General features: G+C 36.6%; 2 protein-coding genes across 9 annotated transcripts in view; one reads left to right on the top strand and one right to left on the bottom strand.

The window, feature by feature from the left end:
* Nucleotides 1-210: 210 nt before the first annotated feature.
* On the top strand, nt 211-6028 carry LOC135687980 (spermidine synthase). Of its 5 annotated transcripts, none has more exons than XM_065204637.2 (7): nt 211-360; nt 1681-1821; nt 2519-2639; nt 3190-3436; nt 4444-4527; nt 4872-5140; nt 5255-5413. In XM_065204637.2, exons 2-7 carry the CDS (start codon nt 1691-1693, stop codon nt 5396-5398), a joined length of 996 nt encoding a protein of 331 aa, XP_065060709.1. In that variant the 5' UTR covers nt 211-360; nt 1681-1690; the 3' UTR covers nt 5399-5413. The 5 variants fall into 5 exon arrangements, with proteins under 5 accessions (XP_065060709.1, XP_065060711.1, XP_065060708.1 ...); XM_065204639.2 differs by lacking the exon at nt 211-360 and adding an exon at nt 382-501; XM_065204636.2 differs by lacking the exon at nt 211-360 and adding an exon at nt 721-797.
* LOC135687979 (ATP-dependent chromatin remodeler CHD4) overlaps nt 1679-16212 on the bottom strand; it is a 31408-nt gene continuing 16874 nt past the window's right edge. For all 4 annotated transcript variants that reach the window (XM_065204633.2, XM_065204635.2, XM_065204631.2 and 1 more), the window contains 10 exons: nt 15713-15810; nt 15148-15189; nt 14889-15033; nt 13998-14153; nt 13470-13551; nt 12278-12926; nt 11927-12000; nt 11105-11148; nt 10540-10640; nt 1679-10008 (listed from right to left, as the gene is read on the bottom strand). In XM_065204633.2, the coding sequence (XP_065060705.2) occupies nt 9303-10008; nt 10540-10640; nt 11105-11148; nt 11927-12000; nt 12278-12926; nt 13470-13551; nt 13998-14153; nt 14889-15033; nt 15148-15189; nt 15713-15810 (2097 nt within the window). In that variant the 3' untranslated portion in view covers nt 1679-9302. The remainder of the gene's footprint in view (nt 10009-10539; nt 10641-11104; nt 11149-11926; nt 12001-12277; nt 12927-13469; nt 13552-13997; nt 14154-14888; nt 15034-15147; nt 15190-15712; nt 15811-16212) is intronic.

Genomic DNA, 16212 nt, shown 5'->3' with positions numbered 1-16212 from the left:
TCTAAAGGACCTATATCTTACTATCTTACTTACTGTATCTTACTGGCACTTATTCTACATCTTCAAAAAGCATATCTCTTGAATCTTATTTTTTCTTACAATAAAGATGTCAAAATCTAAAAACTCTAAAATCCCTGAAAAACTCTAAATCCCTCAGAAACCCAAAACATTTAAACATTTCTAAACTATCAGGAATCATCCCGCGGTTAAACGTGAAAAACATCATCCCGCGTAATCAAAACCTACAAGGCCGTTTGTTGACAGGAACAAGTCTTTCACGTGGACACAGCCAGTTCGACAGGCCTCTTCAAAGCCGTGTCAAAAAAAATCCAGTTTTACTGGAAAAACTGCTTTTTTAAGGTATTGTTTATTCTAAAAGACCATAATAGTGTTTCGCTAATTCAAATACAAACGTTGTAAAAGATAAGAAGTTTAGTAGCCTGTAAGGGGAATTGATTTTGTAGGGAAAAAATTGGGCCTATTGAGTTCAGTTATATCAGGGTAAGAAGTGTTTATACATACGCATTTTTCAAAACTGTTTATAAGTTTGAGCATTACTCAGACTTGATACCTAGCATAAAGAAACGATCCATTTTTGCAAAACTACGTCTCAGTGCTCACAACCTCAGGATTGAAACATGTAGACACGGGAAGAATCCTATTCCTAGGATTGATAGAAAATGTTCGTATTGTCAATCTTTTTAATAGAACTGCTGTGGAGGACGAAACGTTGCCACGCGCCGAGAAAGGTTTGATAGAACTTTGCAGATATGTTGCTATTATGGAGTCATGCATAAGTATGTCTACTCGTTGTTGTGACAGTCAAAATTGTTAAGATTAAAACATCGACATGATAAGGATCGATAGCCTATGCCAAGAATTTTCCTTCATCTTACGTCTTTAGTACTTTCGTATTCAATCCAGTCTTTTATAATCAAATTGTTTATGCATGTTTGTTTTTGTTTCTTTGTCATAACGTCAATGAGACAAAACTTTAAAAAAGCCCCAATGACAAGACCACAATAAAGGCAGTATTTCTTGCAAATTTTTCTCTCGTCACTTTTACTTTTTCAACATGTATTTTTATCTTGTGGGCTGCAAACCGCCTCCTCTATCATTCAAACAAAATTTGTCTGATTTCATTCATTTTTGGTAGATATGAAGATATAAGCCCAATATTATGATTGGTTCCAAAACGAGAGCATTTAGAAATCTGCATCTTATAGGCAAACATTTTCGGTGGCATCCTTTTCTAACCGTAATAGTTTATGTTGAGATACCTCCAAAATTTGCTATGAAAATCATATATCCTTCAAAATTATAGCTAAGGGTGACAAGACATTTACTATGTTTTGACTCAAAGTAACATTGATTGACACGTCAAGTTAAGTCATGCTGTGAACACACTTGACTGCTCTTATGTTTAATATGTAATGTGGCCTAGTATTATATCCTGATCGTATAAGTTGTTTTGTTATTTTCGTTCAACTGTATTTTATCTTTCAAAATACTCTTCATGCATTCTAATAAAGGGTAATCAAGATACCTAAGGGTAATCAAGGGTGATGATTTAAAAAATGCTGTCATTTAATAGCTGTTGAGAAAAGGAAACTAAACATTTTGACCTTTAAGTGAAAATATTATATATTATCTTGTTCACAGCCTTTCTTCCTACTCTAGTTATTTCAAGATGGACAAAATTGAAAATGGATGGTTTTTAGAGAAAAACAAACAATGGCCTGGACAGGTCTTTGGGCTGGAAGTAGAAGAGGTCCTCTATAGTGGGAAATCTCAGTACCAAGATATTCTGGTCTTTAAAAGGTAACAAATATGAAAATATTTTATTTATATGTATAAATACAAATTATAATTGCTCTACATAGCAAGTAGAAAATTATTTTGCAGGCTATCAGGGATCTGGATCCATTTTAATGTTTTATTTCCATTGATATTTAAATAATATCTTTCAAAATGATCAGGATAATTTGAAAATATAAACTGTGTGACTAAAGGGCCCAATTGCTGCTAACCTTTGCTGTAGATTTCACAAAGAAATTCCCTTATTTTCTCTTTCATGAAGAAAATAGCATGCGTTGAAAATTACTGGGCATTAAATATATCATGCATGCAATTCAAACTTTTACAAACAAGGTCCCAAAGAGGGGCGCAGATTGTCCCAGCGTCTCAAAGTAGGTAATACAATGGATTAAATATGAAAATGGAGTTAATAACAAATAACAAAGGTCTGCTTAAAACATTTTAAATGATTGAAAGAAAATAATTGCAAAAATTTATTTAATTGTATTTCAAGCTAATTTAAAGAGTGTGGTTGCAGCTATTTTTTACTTGCTTTTCTACAGGGAACCTGGTATTTCTGTTTTGCCCCAGGGCCTCTAATACCTCTTGGCAGTTTGTGTTAAGGTAATTAAACAGAATACCCTTGGTTCCTTATTTGTTCTTAGAACCAAGGCTCAACTGTACCCTCAAATATCTTTCTAAAATTTCATTAATTTGACAGCAAGACATATGGAAATGTTCTGGTGCTTGATGGAGTCATCCAGTGCACAGACAAAGATGAATGTGCTTATCAAGAAATGATATCGCTCTTACCTTTAAATGCACATCCTAATCCCAAAAAGGTAGGTAGAATTAATCTTTTAGGACAATGTCTGTTTAAAACTTATTCATTGTTTTCTATATTGCCAGAACTTTAAAATTATAAAAAGACTCAGTAGCACGGTATGTTAGTGCCTACTTTTTGCTCCTCAAAAGGCCTGTTTACCATAACAGAATCCCCAGGATGCCAGACTGTCTAGTCTCTAAGACTTATGCAACCTTTTTTTCATATTCCAGACTGAGCACTGAAAATTGTTATTTTCTTGTTTTGTCTTTTTAAAACTGTGTTCCAACTGAGTTTCTCAAGCCTTAAGAATACCCCACATCCAGTTGTTAGCTATTGACAGTTGTTTGCAACACAAAAGATGCCAAATGGCAATCACATGCAAAATCCTCATGACCTACCCTTGTTGGTTGGCCATTTCTAACGTGCCCAGGTACCTGGCTGGAGCCACTTCAATATCTGTTATATATCTGTAAAGGCTCAACTTTTGATTATTATTACTTTCACAACCCATGTAATTAGCTTAATAAGATATTTCAAAGAATAAGTAAGTATTTTGTACTCTGCAGGTTTTGATCATAGGTGGTGGTGATGGTGGAGTTGCAAGAGAGGTTGTTAAACACCCTTGTGTTGAATCGGTTACTCAGTGTGAGATAGATGAAGATGTTATAAATGCTGCAAGAAAATATTTACCCAATCTGGCCATGGGTTTTGATAGTCCTAAAATGAACCTCCATGTAGGTGATGGTTTTGAATTCATGAAAAATCACCAGTCAGAATTTGATGTTATAATTGCAGATACAAGTGATCCTGAAGGTATCTTTTGTTTTAATTAAAATAATTTCTACATCCAGCTATTTTTGTTTGCAAGGTAACTCCACACTAACTCTTGTAGCCAAGAATATGTAGGAAATGAATCTCTGGCTTCTTCAAAATCATAATACTAGACCTGCAGGTAAATTTGTAAACAGTTCTTTAAGAAACATTTAGTGCCCTTACCATATAAAACACCATTCTTTGCTCTACTTCAAAAATGATTCATGAAACTGCTGCAGAAAATGTAGCTCTCTGCTATACTGTCCTGTTCATCCTTCTTATTTGTTTCTTTGTTTTCAGAACCTACTCAAAATATTCTTAACATTTTCTCTTTTTTATACTTATTTTCATTTTCTCATTCTTTGCATTCCATGTCTCTTTCAACTGAGGGTGCATTCTGGGGATCAAAAAACTGCACATGTAAACTACATATGTATGTTGTTACTGTTGTGATTCACCACACAGTATTCTTTGGCATGCCAGAACATCACCCTCATTCTTAATCTGCGGGATTCTGTATGTCAACTTCTTTGTCTTTTGTCCATTTATTTTTCTCATTCCCCTTTCTGCCCCGGTTAGATATTTTTTAGTTCTGTATAAAACTGGAATGCATAAAAATCCTGAGTATAAAAATACAAGATAAATTAACGGCATTGAGTCATGGTAAATAGGCCTTCTCTATAGGGGGTAATTTGGTTTTGGTGTGATCGCTGCTGTTTCATGTGATATTGGCATCCGTTGTTGACAACTTGCTATTGATGGAAACTGTTATGTTAATCAGTACGAGGTGAGTTCATGTGACCAGTTCCAGGTCAACCAGTGGCATTGCAGTCATGAAAATCATGACTCAGCCAATTTTGGCACTTAGGGTATACCCAATTCATTATATCATGACTCAATGCCTTTAACCATTTATATGGCTTTAAATTTTGATATTGAATAATTAGAAGATCTCAATCTATTAATAAAGTCTTTTTATTAACATAATTTGCAAAATTTCTTTTTAGGGCCTGCAGAAAGTCTCTTTACAGATGAATTTTACAAACTTATGAATAATGCTCTAAAACCAGATGGTCTCCTATGTACGCAAGGTTAGTAAGGATGATTACGAAAAATATAAAAAAATTAAAGGATGGCGAGTTGGAATTCAGGTTGAGTTCCTCTTAGCAAGGTATTATAGATTTAAAAACAGTGTCGCATAATCCATGTGGGGAAGTGCAACATGTTTTGATAAAAATGAACCCAATGACAGTTAGTATGTTATAACTAAAAGTATGTTATATATGAATATGTTATTAACAGGGTACAATCTTTGTGTTAACTACTGACCTTTTCCTTGGATTGAAAGTATATAACCAAGTATGCTATAAGCGGATTAAACTCTAGTATGGGCATTTATTTCATGCACTGAATATATATGCTGTTTCCATTATAGGAGAATGCATGTGGATACATTTAAAACTGATCAAAGAAATGAAAACATTTTGTAGAAGATTATTTCCTGTTTCATCATATGGAGCTATTTCAATACCTTCTTATCCATGTGGAACAATAGGATTTATGATGTGCAGTAAAAATATTGAGACAAATTTCAAGGAACCACTGCGTATTTTCACTGAAGAGGAAAAGGAAAAGATGAAGTTACGATATTATGATGAAGATGTCCACAGATCAGCTTTTGTATTACCAAGATTTGTCAAAAAGGTTTGTCAATATATGATAAATTTTTGAAGTACCTTTTTTTCTGTGTTAAAAATATGTGTGCTAACCATTAATTGGACAAATGTTTAAGAGATTTTGCACATCCCCTCTTTCCAGTTCAATGAAGCAAAATGTACAAACCATAAAGAAACACATGAAGAAAAAACACAGGGTACAACATACTTGTCTAGTCATTTACAATTTACTCCCTGTTATAGCATTCCCTTTCTTTGGCTCCTCAAAAGAAAGTCTTTCTGTTAAACAACATACCACACTCAGATGAAATCCTTCAAATGACAACTTTTTCTGCTTTCTTTAAAAACAATTGTGACTGATTTGTAATTGAGTCACTGTGTCAAGCAATCAATCAATCTTTTACAACATACTTTAGTTTAGTAAATCAATTCAAAAACTGTTTGCAGCTTTCCAGTGATTTCTTCATTTTGTCATGGAAGCAAACAAATTTGAAAATAGTGGAGGATATATGAAGCAGGCATGTCACAACTACAATGGCACATGCACATGTAAATAAGGCAATGACATGCACCTGACATGACAGCATTAAAACAAGTGCTAATGGTGATTGTTATAAAGACTAGATATCATTGTGAGAAATAGCTTTAACAGAATCCTTGTTATATCTAGATTCCAAGTTATGACAAATCCTCCTTGGCATGAGCAAAATAGTCTAATTCAACTTGCAAAAAACAAAGGAGCCCACAATTAATAGCAATTTTATATAGAGACCTACACACTGATTTAATGCCTCCATATTTCATTTATTCAGGAAATTGGCCAGTGAAGATTGATGATACAAGATGTATGACACATCACTTCTGGAAATTGGGCCTTGTCTTAATTTGTTTTATTAAAATGGAATATTGTCGCAAAGTATTTATTGTTTCTTACACCATTTTCTTGTCAGCAATTAATGGCCCATTGTCTGCTGGAACTCACAATTTTGTTAATGTTGTCAAGCAGATTTCCCAAGAATTTCCTTTCTACCTTTAAAGGGATGATATTTGGGAGTATGCTCTTAGTAAACTGGAGTCTTTTAGTAACAAATAGTTTTTTGCTTTCATATAGTTGGTAGAGATAGGATTATTTTTAGGGATTCTACAGTTATGTGAAAAGGATTGACAATGGGCTTTAAAGACAATTCCTCTTGCCATGGACCAAAATGTGTAGCAAGGTCATGCTTAAAACTCTGGACCTAGCTCCTCAGTATCCATACATGAGTGCACCTCATCTATCAAAGGGTAAAACATGGCAAATTCTCAAATGTTTCAACAGCTCTAATTGTGGAACCACTCTTCTGCAATGGCAGAAAAAACTTTTCAGCTTGTAGTCATTGAAGTATGAAATATCAGATTATAGGTTGGCCATAAAGTATTAGCATCAAAGGGCTCATTCAAGAACATATGCTACATATTGCACTACCAGTCCAAAGGGCACGACAACTGTTACTGTTTTGAAACCTGATGCAGCATTGCCATTGCAACAATTGCTGCTAGAGCTTATGAAGTGGGATTTTGTCATGGTTCCTATCAGGTATTGTTGATTTCTACCAGAAGGAAGATGTGGCCCAAAAAGAAAGAGAATGGGCTGTGACACGTATATGCATCTACTATTTCATGTCTGATGATTATTTTAAGGAAACTATTTAGATTAATTTGCTTCTGGTATATAACTTTGAAAACTGCTCCAAAATGAAACATTTTGACATCCCAAAGTACCCATACTTTTTTTTAAAGTCAAACTAAATTTTTTTCAATTATTGGTTGACTTAACAAGGCTTGGTCAAAAATCTAGAATTTTCCAAAACAAACAGTAAAAATCACCGTTTTTATGCCTAAGCTCCTTACTTATTTATAGGGTTGGTGACTGCTATTTGGTGGACACAAGAGTCAATAATGTGTCATTTTCCCCAGGCCTTGCTTTCTAACAGCATCTGGATATCGGATTTTCTCTAAAGATTATATTACAAAATCCAAATTCTGGATGTGGCGTTTATCAGAGGGCAGCGTTTAATACTAAATGAAAAATGACAAGAGAAGTGCGTTGAAAAAAGATAACAGACTTTTAAACACTGTTTCTCTCCCAAAAGCACGTAATAAAGACTGGTGAGAAATTTTTTAAACTTCACGTTATGAAAATGTCAAGGAATATCAATACTCCTGTTTCCGTCAGAGTCCTCGTCTCTATGACATGACAACTTTAATAGCTTTCGAATAGTAAGCGTATAAACTATTCGTTACCTCTTGTTTGGTGTGGTGTTGGCGTTCAATAGAGGGCGGCATTTATCAGATAGGGGCGTTTGACAGAGGGGGCGTCCATTAGAGGAAATACGGTATAAATTTTGTTGCCTTCGTGGTCATGGTCAACTTTCCAGTCTCTTGAGTCGGTCTGAGTCATGCAAAGACTGCTTTAGAAAAATGGCCGTTTGTTTTTTTTGAACAACCTTGCAATATTGCAGTATCGTAAGTGAAGACATTTTTCAAATCTGAAGTAATTTGCAATCAAAATTTAACTGCTATAAGGATGGCAATGCTTTCAGTCCCTCATACCTGGTCTAAGATTGTAAGATGCAAGAATTACAATGCAGAGCTCAAGTTGTTACAAACTGGATAGATTTTTCCCGAAAAGGAATTATTTCCGTCATCCTATTAACGCCCTAGCAGGCCTTTATGATGTCACAAGAGACAAGATAATACCTTTGAATTTCATGCAGGTAAAAAAGCGAAAAATTGGACTATTTCTTCTACTATACAATTTAATTAAATGAGTAATACAGCCTCAATCTAAATTCTATGTAATTGACCTATTTACACAATTGGGGTGACGCAGCTCGAAATTACCCTTAAGGGTGTCAGATGCACCATTTTGCCCCCACTACAAATTACTGATACACTACTAACTCCTTTTCAAAGGCAACTTATGACAATATGGAGCTGGATGTTTGGGTACAAAACTTCGAGTATGAGAGTGGAAAACAAATGTCTTGAGTCATTGGAAATAACATGGCAAGATGATAGCGTAAATTATCAGTGAACTTCGTATAGAGGTTCTCTACTCATACAACAGGCAAAACCCAGTCCTAAGGGGATAAAAAGAAACTCGACATGTATTTACAATTTAACTGAAGTTTCTACTAAATGACAACTCAAGTAGTCTTGTTGTATGCTTCGGTTGCAAATTGTTACTTGACTTGCAACAATCTCCCGGCACTTTATTGGAAAGCAATCATATTTGAAAAAACAAAGATTGCGGGCAATGATGTCGAGGGAACATTGGACCAACTGAGACTAGAAATGCTAGGCATTTAAGCGCAGGACCATTTGAAGGGACTGCCTAGCGCTTAAGCTCAAACAAGTGTCTCTATTCAAAGACTGCAATTTGTGATTCCAAACTTTATCTAGACAGATTATTCTAAACTATCCTGTTTAAAGGCCATATTTTCTATAAAAAAAATAAACAAGTAATGTATGTCGTTTCATAAGAAATGTATGGAATGAAATGAAAAACGAAATGAAGGCTGGACAGAGCTGATTAATGGCGGCAAAAGGGAGGACTGGGGTGGACGAAAAGTAGAGGAAAACGATATAACGTATTTCCAGTAACAAATAAATAAAACTCTAAGTATGGTTGAACATCTACCAAACAACTCCCAGCGACGGACAGCGCCTAAAAACAGACACCTCAAAACAACAGGAAAACAAATCAGTTGCAAAGTTTAGTTTTGCAGCCTTACAGAAACGACATCTAAACAGTGAACACCTGGAGAGCGGACACCTGGAGAGCGGACAGTCATCTGGTATCTGATAAATGGTTCACTGCCTTTGACTGCTCTATTGAAAATTGCACAATATTCAACCTAAACCTTGTAAAATCATTCAACTGTTGACCACAGGAAGATGATTAGCATTGAACAATCCAAAAAAATAACAGAGGCAGTCCTATTCAGAGCCATTGTGACAGCTATTCATCTTAACAAGAAATCTGACGACCGCTTGAGTGTGCACCATAATCCCAGCGTCCCTAAAACAACTTTTTACATCCAGACAAGGCTACGCGCCACTAACAATATACTGCACCATCTACATAATCTGCTGATAAATTAATTTAGGACCTTAATTTAAATTGTATTCATAACGAGTAACCTAAGCTATTTAAAGGTTTCATTCTTGTTTGATTTCTCGTTTGAGTCTTTTCCGTCCGGTTTCTTCAACAAACCAAGATCAGAAGCTTTCTCTCTTATCAATGACGACATCTTGGCGGCCAAGGGCGACGACTTTCCAGATGAATGGCTAAAGCTCGGGCTACTAGCCGCTGGTGAACGATCAACATCTTCTGCCAGGTGTGGACTATGACTAGATGTCTTTAAAGTACCAGGAAACGAGGAGCTGTGTGGTAAATCTCCAAGGTGACCTGCCTGAGCTGGCCCAACTATAACTTTTGTGCCAGTGCCAACAGAAATAGACGGTCGATCAACAGTGGGTGATGTACCATAAGCCACTGCTGGGTGCGGCACTGATGTTAAAACACCAGGCGTCAAATGTGCCCCCACAGCATGCTGCCCCACAATATGAGGTGGAGTACCAGTAAAAATTGTTGTCGCAGTTGTTGTTATTTGCCCCCCTGTTGCCAGGCGACTTAATATCGCCCGTTCAGACATTCCTAGCCTGTTCGTAATGGGCGGCATCTTTGCAAGCGATGAAGGAAGACGGGCAACGTCACCCTTCATGTCAGACAGCAAAGACTCGAGTTGGTTTAGTACTTTGTGTAAAACAGCATTTGCTGGTTTGTTACCTTGCAATGACTCTTTGGAGAGGTGCTGATGACTTTCTGCCAAACATTCCAGCTCTGCGAATCTACGAGGAAATAAAAATGGCGCATCATGCTTTCTGTCGATAGTTTTGTGTCCTGTTAAGGCCAGTTTACATGATGCCAAACACAAAAGTTTTTTGCATGCGTAAGCTGAGAACATATGATGCCGAGACAGATCAGGCCATCACAATTTGCCCTCGATTAAGAGGAATTCTTAAAACGCACATTCAAGACACTGCTTTGTCAAACACGATCAATGTGGAGCTGAAGACAAAATTTTCTTGAAGAGCTACATCTCAAAAAAATCAAAATTGAACACTGGAAGTTTTGAAGACCTCTTCTCAAAAGTTGGCAAAAGTCATATCAATCAATATTTGTTCATGTGTTTGCGTATATCAAAGCAACCATTGAGTGAGTTTTTGGCCAGGTTAGTGAGTTTTCAGTGGATTAAAGAGCACACAAGAGGAACTGGGTGGCGTTGACTTTGCCTCTCGCTGTCGATTATGTGACGCCTCTTACATTTCCCGCCCCCTCCCTCTACAGCACAACGACCATTAACAAATATTCGAACATACCGCGACTGCAACGCCATTCCTGGGTGGCTGTTGTCCTGTTTGACGTTCATAAGGGTAGCCCTCCTCAGCTGCTCCTCAACGATCAATGCTTGCTCAAGCAACTACAATATTAATGATTACCTTTGAAAATCTAAATCATGTTCAAATGGAAATCGAAACTTATATTAACACACCAAATTAAGTACCTTTATGGCAACCTTGACAAAATATCTAGAAAAACAAATGTTCGAGAAATCGTGCAATAAGCAATCGTAATATATCAATAAGACTTTAAACCACAACCTATTCTAATAAGGTGAAAACGCAATTTCAAATTAAATCCTCCAGCACCTGCCTTGTTTCAAATAATAACCATCATTTAGAAAATGTAGGGCTTTTGAGCGAAGGGGCGTTGCCAGATAGCTTACAAAGCTTTTAGTATATGGTGCAAATCCAGCAACAGCACAATTATTAAGTGAATGAGAGCTAGCTTGAGCAAGGGGAGATGTTAAATAAATGAGGAGAGGAAATATGAAGTGTGGTAAGATGACTGATTGTTGGTTGATGTGAAAAAAAATGAACAAACCTTGAAACGTCTAGCAATGAACTTATTCTTGTAATCAATTGACACTAGAAAAAAGACATGTGACGATAAATTAATATACAATGTAAGTTATAAAAACTGTCCAGAAAGATATCGCTGAAAGCACATTTATTCAACCTGTCCTTTGTCATTAAATTCTCCTGCTTTAGCAAACAAGTCAGACAGTATGAATACAGAAAGCATCACTGATGCTTGAAAGGGCATCATCAATTCAAAATATTGCATCATTCTGTCTGCTAAAGCAGAAGAAATATCATATGTAGTATATAAATATTGAAATGCATGATGCTGGTGGACTTTGAAATCGCCAAGCAAATCAAGAGCCCCATAAAACAAAACGGAAACAAAGGAGATAAGTGCTTCATGTAAGGAGGTATTATTCCCTGTCAGTAAAGTCGACAGGAGAGGGGAAAAAGCTAACAGCCTTAAAAGCATTTGACACAGGTAAAAATGGCTTACAACCACTCGACCACGAGCGGTTGACCAATCAAACTGCGCATAGAGAAAAACACGTGAACAGTTTCCGTCTTTCTGCAAATCGGTGAAATCCTAGACCAAGGTTTCATGTGAGCAGTTTCTAATTCCTTTCTTGTGCGCGTGCTCTGATCACTTTGGCCTAAGGTATTTTTGGATTCGCTGTACTTATGCATGTCAAACACCTTAATGGTGGATAAAGGAATTGACGAATGACACTGGTATACATGGGGCAAATGCTCCTGAATATACAAATATGTCCACCAGCACTAAGCATTAAGAGATTGAGGCAGATTGAGGAGACTTAGAGCATTACAAAAGATAACTTACTGCGTAGAAACGGCTTGTTGATTGTATCAAAACGTGGGTCGTTCTGAATATCTTGCCATCTACCATAACCATGGCTATTTATGAGTTAAAGAAACTTCAGAGGTGTGGTACGTGGATATCAATCAAAATTAGAGATTCTTACTGCACCAAGGATGTCCGTATCAAGAATGTCCTTGAAACTAATGGATTTCTAAAGATATTTATCGAAGAATCGACTGCGATTGCTATGAACAAGTAACACAGTGCGTTCTATGTCTGCAACATACAGAATAATAAAAACATGTCATATACAGAAAAATTCTGTTTGAGATTGGCTAAGAGAAGAGTAAAAAATTATAACTCAAAGGATACACAACAGCTCCAACAAGCAGCCAGTAATCATGGTATCTCCACCATATATTATCATATTTTCTCTTTTCTTCAGCCTCCCAAAGAACATGGAGCTCCGTAAAGCCTCCATCTGCGATATTGAACATAAATTTTGGCAGTTCCTTTGTAGTTGATGCCCCTGTAGTACTGGAGGGTCTTGAGGATGAGCTTTCAGACACTGAGCTTGGGGTGGCTGGCTTCGAGTTTGAAGATTTATTTTCTGGTTTCGGGACGGCTGATAAATCACTTTCAGATGTCTTGCTGTCGCCATTTTCTGCAGTATTTTCTTCATTCTTCTTCCCTTCTTTCTCTTGTTCGCTATTATCAGCAACATTTGTTTCTCCTTTCTTTGATTCTTCCTTCTCTTCTTTACACCCCTCTTCCTTTTTCTGGTCCTCCTTCTCATTGCTTTCGCCTGCGTCCACTTTACTTTTGTCTGCACCCTCCTTTTCTTCTTTTGATATAGTTTCCTGTTCAACATTTTCGGCTACTTCATTTTCAGACATCTTTGGATCGACATCGTCCTTCATTACCACATCATCGCCGCCATTTTCATTCACTTCAACAACTTTTTCTATTGCCTCGGCATCACTTTTGGTTTCTTGCGAATCTTTGCTTTCCTTTTCGTCACCTTCAATAATTAACACTTTTATGTAAATACAGACGAAGAGTAGTTTAACTGAGCCCATCAAAGGGATAACCTCGACATGGGATCGACATAGAATATCGAAGTTCGTTTCCTGAATGATAAAATCCAAACTACAATGTGGAAGTTTCATATCACAAATGTGGGTTGCAATATCCACAAATAACACATTGAAAAGAACCTCAATAATAAATACTTGATAACTCAAGACGAATGTTTTGCATTCCCCTTCAACATATAATACGTTCCAGTACCCGATAACTCAAACTTTCGTTAACTCAAATATTTTCATCGCCACCTTTGAGGTATGAGCTATCAAAATTTTACTGCATACCCTCAAGTACGAAATAACAAGCACTCCCTCTGTGTCTTGGGAGATTTTCTAACTAACCTCATTTATTCCAGACCCGGGTCTACTCTGGACTCGAGAGCATTTCACCGCATTAACTATCACAAATTACGACATGTTATGCACAAGTTTCAGGCCAATGACTGGCATTAGCTAAATTATTTAACATAATAACACACCTTTCGTCTCGCTGTTCTTCTTCTCATCTGAGGCTGCATCATCACCTTTCTGATCACTTTTCTGATCACCTTTCTGATCACCCTGCAAAGACATTACAAAAACTGAGCTTTCTCGATAAATATGGAGAACATGAAAAAATAAACTTTGAAGGGAATGAAACAGGCACTAAAGCTTCTGGGCTTTGACCAAAAATAAAAAAACGTACTTAAATGATCAGAGAGAATAGAAAGAAGATTAAGAAAAACCATGATCAGCTGGTGGTGCATGACAATTTTGTCATCAAATAATGTCAGCACAGGTCTGTGTTGGTCATATCATCATATCATGGTTTAATGAAACTTTTGTTTCACATAGAAAAATAAAACCTCCAGTATTGAACATCTTCCAACAAAAGAAAACTCAAAACAAGGAACAAATAACTTTACAAAAGTTCTTCCATGTGTCCAATGTCCTGTGAGGTTAATCCTAAGACTAAAGAAACAGATTCACCGCTGCACTTCCTGACTGATGACATAACAAATTATTACCTTAATTTCCTCTTGCTTGTCATTAGTACTGGCCGTAGCATTTGGGGCTGGGGTAGCGCTTGGTGTTGCACTAGGTGTCATGGTGATAGGAGAGACTGTGCCAGATTCGTTTATAATTGTATGTATGAATGTGTTTACTGCTGCAAACTCGTCGACCTGTTGAGTAGAATGGAGCAACATTTGGTTAAATACCAAATAAAAAGGGACTTGATGTTTCTGAGATACTGCGACATTAATAAAATAACATTTAAGAAGATAGGGAAGTGTTTTTTTGAGAAGAAGCCACTGTAACCCATTGCACGTTCAATTAGGGTTCGAAAGATGCGTCAGTTCAAAGTAGACATTGATGTGTTAACTCCTAAAAGAACATCAAAACATCATAGAAGAATGATAAGGAAAGCACTGCGCGGTGAGTTGGATGGGGAGAAAGATGGATGCCTGAACAGTTATGACAACGACAGACAAGAGAAGAACCATGAAAGACAAAATGCGAGTCTTTCATAATGGTGGAATTATCAAGATCGCTGCATTGTTCATTTGCCATGAAGAAAACTTTGAACATTTAACGAAAGAGACAAATACATTCCTCAAAATTCGCAGTTCATGGGCTATAGGTTAATAAATAAACAAAAACAACACTCTGGTTTCTTGGAATCAAATTACTTTATAAAGTTATACTTATAACTACTAATAACTAAACTTTCAAGTAATTCATCCGTTGCCCTTACAACAAAAGAACTTCTCATTAGGGGGGAGGGGGTGCTGAAATTGACCGATAACCCTTGGCAGTGCAGTGGTCGAATACAATGTTGCAGCGGCATATGAAACAGACAAAACATAAACACGTGAAAAAGTTAAGAAAAAAGAGAAATAGAAGTTAATAAAGCTGACCTTTCGCTTTATAAGGCTCATGATACCGATTCTTGAAAGAACTTGCATTCTGTTGACACCCTCGCGTGGAACACCATCACTGTAGGTGTCAGTTTTGTCTGCACCAGGCTCGCACAAATGTCGTAGGAACATGGCAGTGTAGGCCCTGAATAGAACAGAATAAGCCGTTCAAAAACTATCTGTCTGTGTACATTTAAATAAAAAAGTATTAGCTAACGACAAAGCGTCATTTTTAGTATCAAATAAAGATTTTACTCACTGAAAAGCTCTCTCTGATTTCCCCCTAAGATTGTGAATGCACCTGCGATAAGCAAATGAAACAAATAAAATTAAATCAGAAAAAGAAATTGAACATCTCGAAGCTTTTTCACAGAAAATATATTGCTGATAAAATATACAAAGCATCAGGAAAATTACTCGTTCAGTAATCTATTTATGTGGCAATCCTTGCTCGATTTTAAATCTTGATCAAAAAGTCTTGTGACCAAACCATCAAAAACTATTCACACATGCTACCAAAAATAAGGGTTACATTTTTAATCGCACAAACAAGACTTATAGGGGAATGCTAAGAGAAATTACAAGGGCGATCCTACAGTCTAGCCAATATCTACCACCACCACCCCCCCCCCCCCCTATACATTTAAAGCGGGAGCTGATGTGTTTTAATAGCAGATATATAAACTCGAACTATAGAGTGGGGATGCAAGATCAAGAAAAGCTGAGCTATGTTAAACGGTGAGTTGGTAAAATCCATCAAGCAGAAGATGGCAATGCAGCAAAAACGTAGGAAAGTAATTATGCACGGATTAGGGTTTTCTAACCATTTGGCCTTGGCAACTTTGAAATCTTTCGGTGGCAATCCGTAACGCATGACAGCCGTGAGATAGGACCTTCGCTGTCTGGGATTGAAACCATACACCTGGAAGTAAGAAAGCTGCGGTGTCACAGAAACGAATACTACAATGCAGGGCAACGTAAATGCAAACATACATACATAGTAGCAGTCACACAAACCTATTTGCTTACAGTCAGACAGTATGAATACAACGACTTTCACTGAAGCTAGTCTAAAGATGTAAAGTATGCATCATTCTGTAAGCCAGTTAGCAGAACTTAATACTAGAAATGTTCCGCATAACTTATCAATATATTTCTGACATGCAGCATCTCAAAAGGATGAGCGGTTATCTCAACTATATAATAAGTTACCTATAAAATTTACCACCAAGTACAACGCACTTACTCATTTATTCAAATTTATAAAAAAAACTCTTTGATATCATTTAAAAAAGCCTCCATTGTAATGCCAGAAATTAAGTGT

The sequence above is a fragment of the Rhopilema esculentum genome, chromosome 19, assembly GCF_057945365.1.
Source record: "Rhopilema esculentum isolate cy_ngs chromosome 19, ASM5794536v1, whole genome shotgun sequence".
NCBI lineage: Eukaryota > Metazoa > Cnidaria > Scyphozoa > Rhizostomeae > Rhizostomatidae > Rhopilema > Rhopilema esculentum.
Note: the sequence above shows the minus strand (reverse complement) of the source record. Positions and strands in the feature narration are given on the sequence as shown.

Coding starts and splice junctions, on each gene's coding strand:
- LOC135687980 (XM_065204636.2), top strand. Junction 2,640..3,189: donor CACATCCTAATCCCAAAAAG/GTAGGTAGAATT, acceptor TGTACTCTGCAG/GTTTTGATCATAGGTGGTGG. Junction 3,437..4,443: donor AGATACAAGTGATCCTGAAG/GTATCTTTTGTT, acceptor ATTTCTTTTTAG/GGCCTGCAGAAAGTCTCTTT.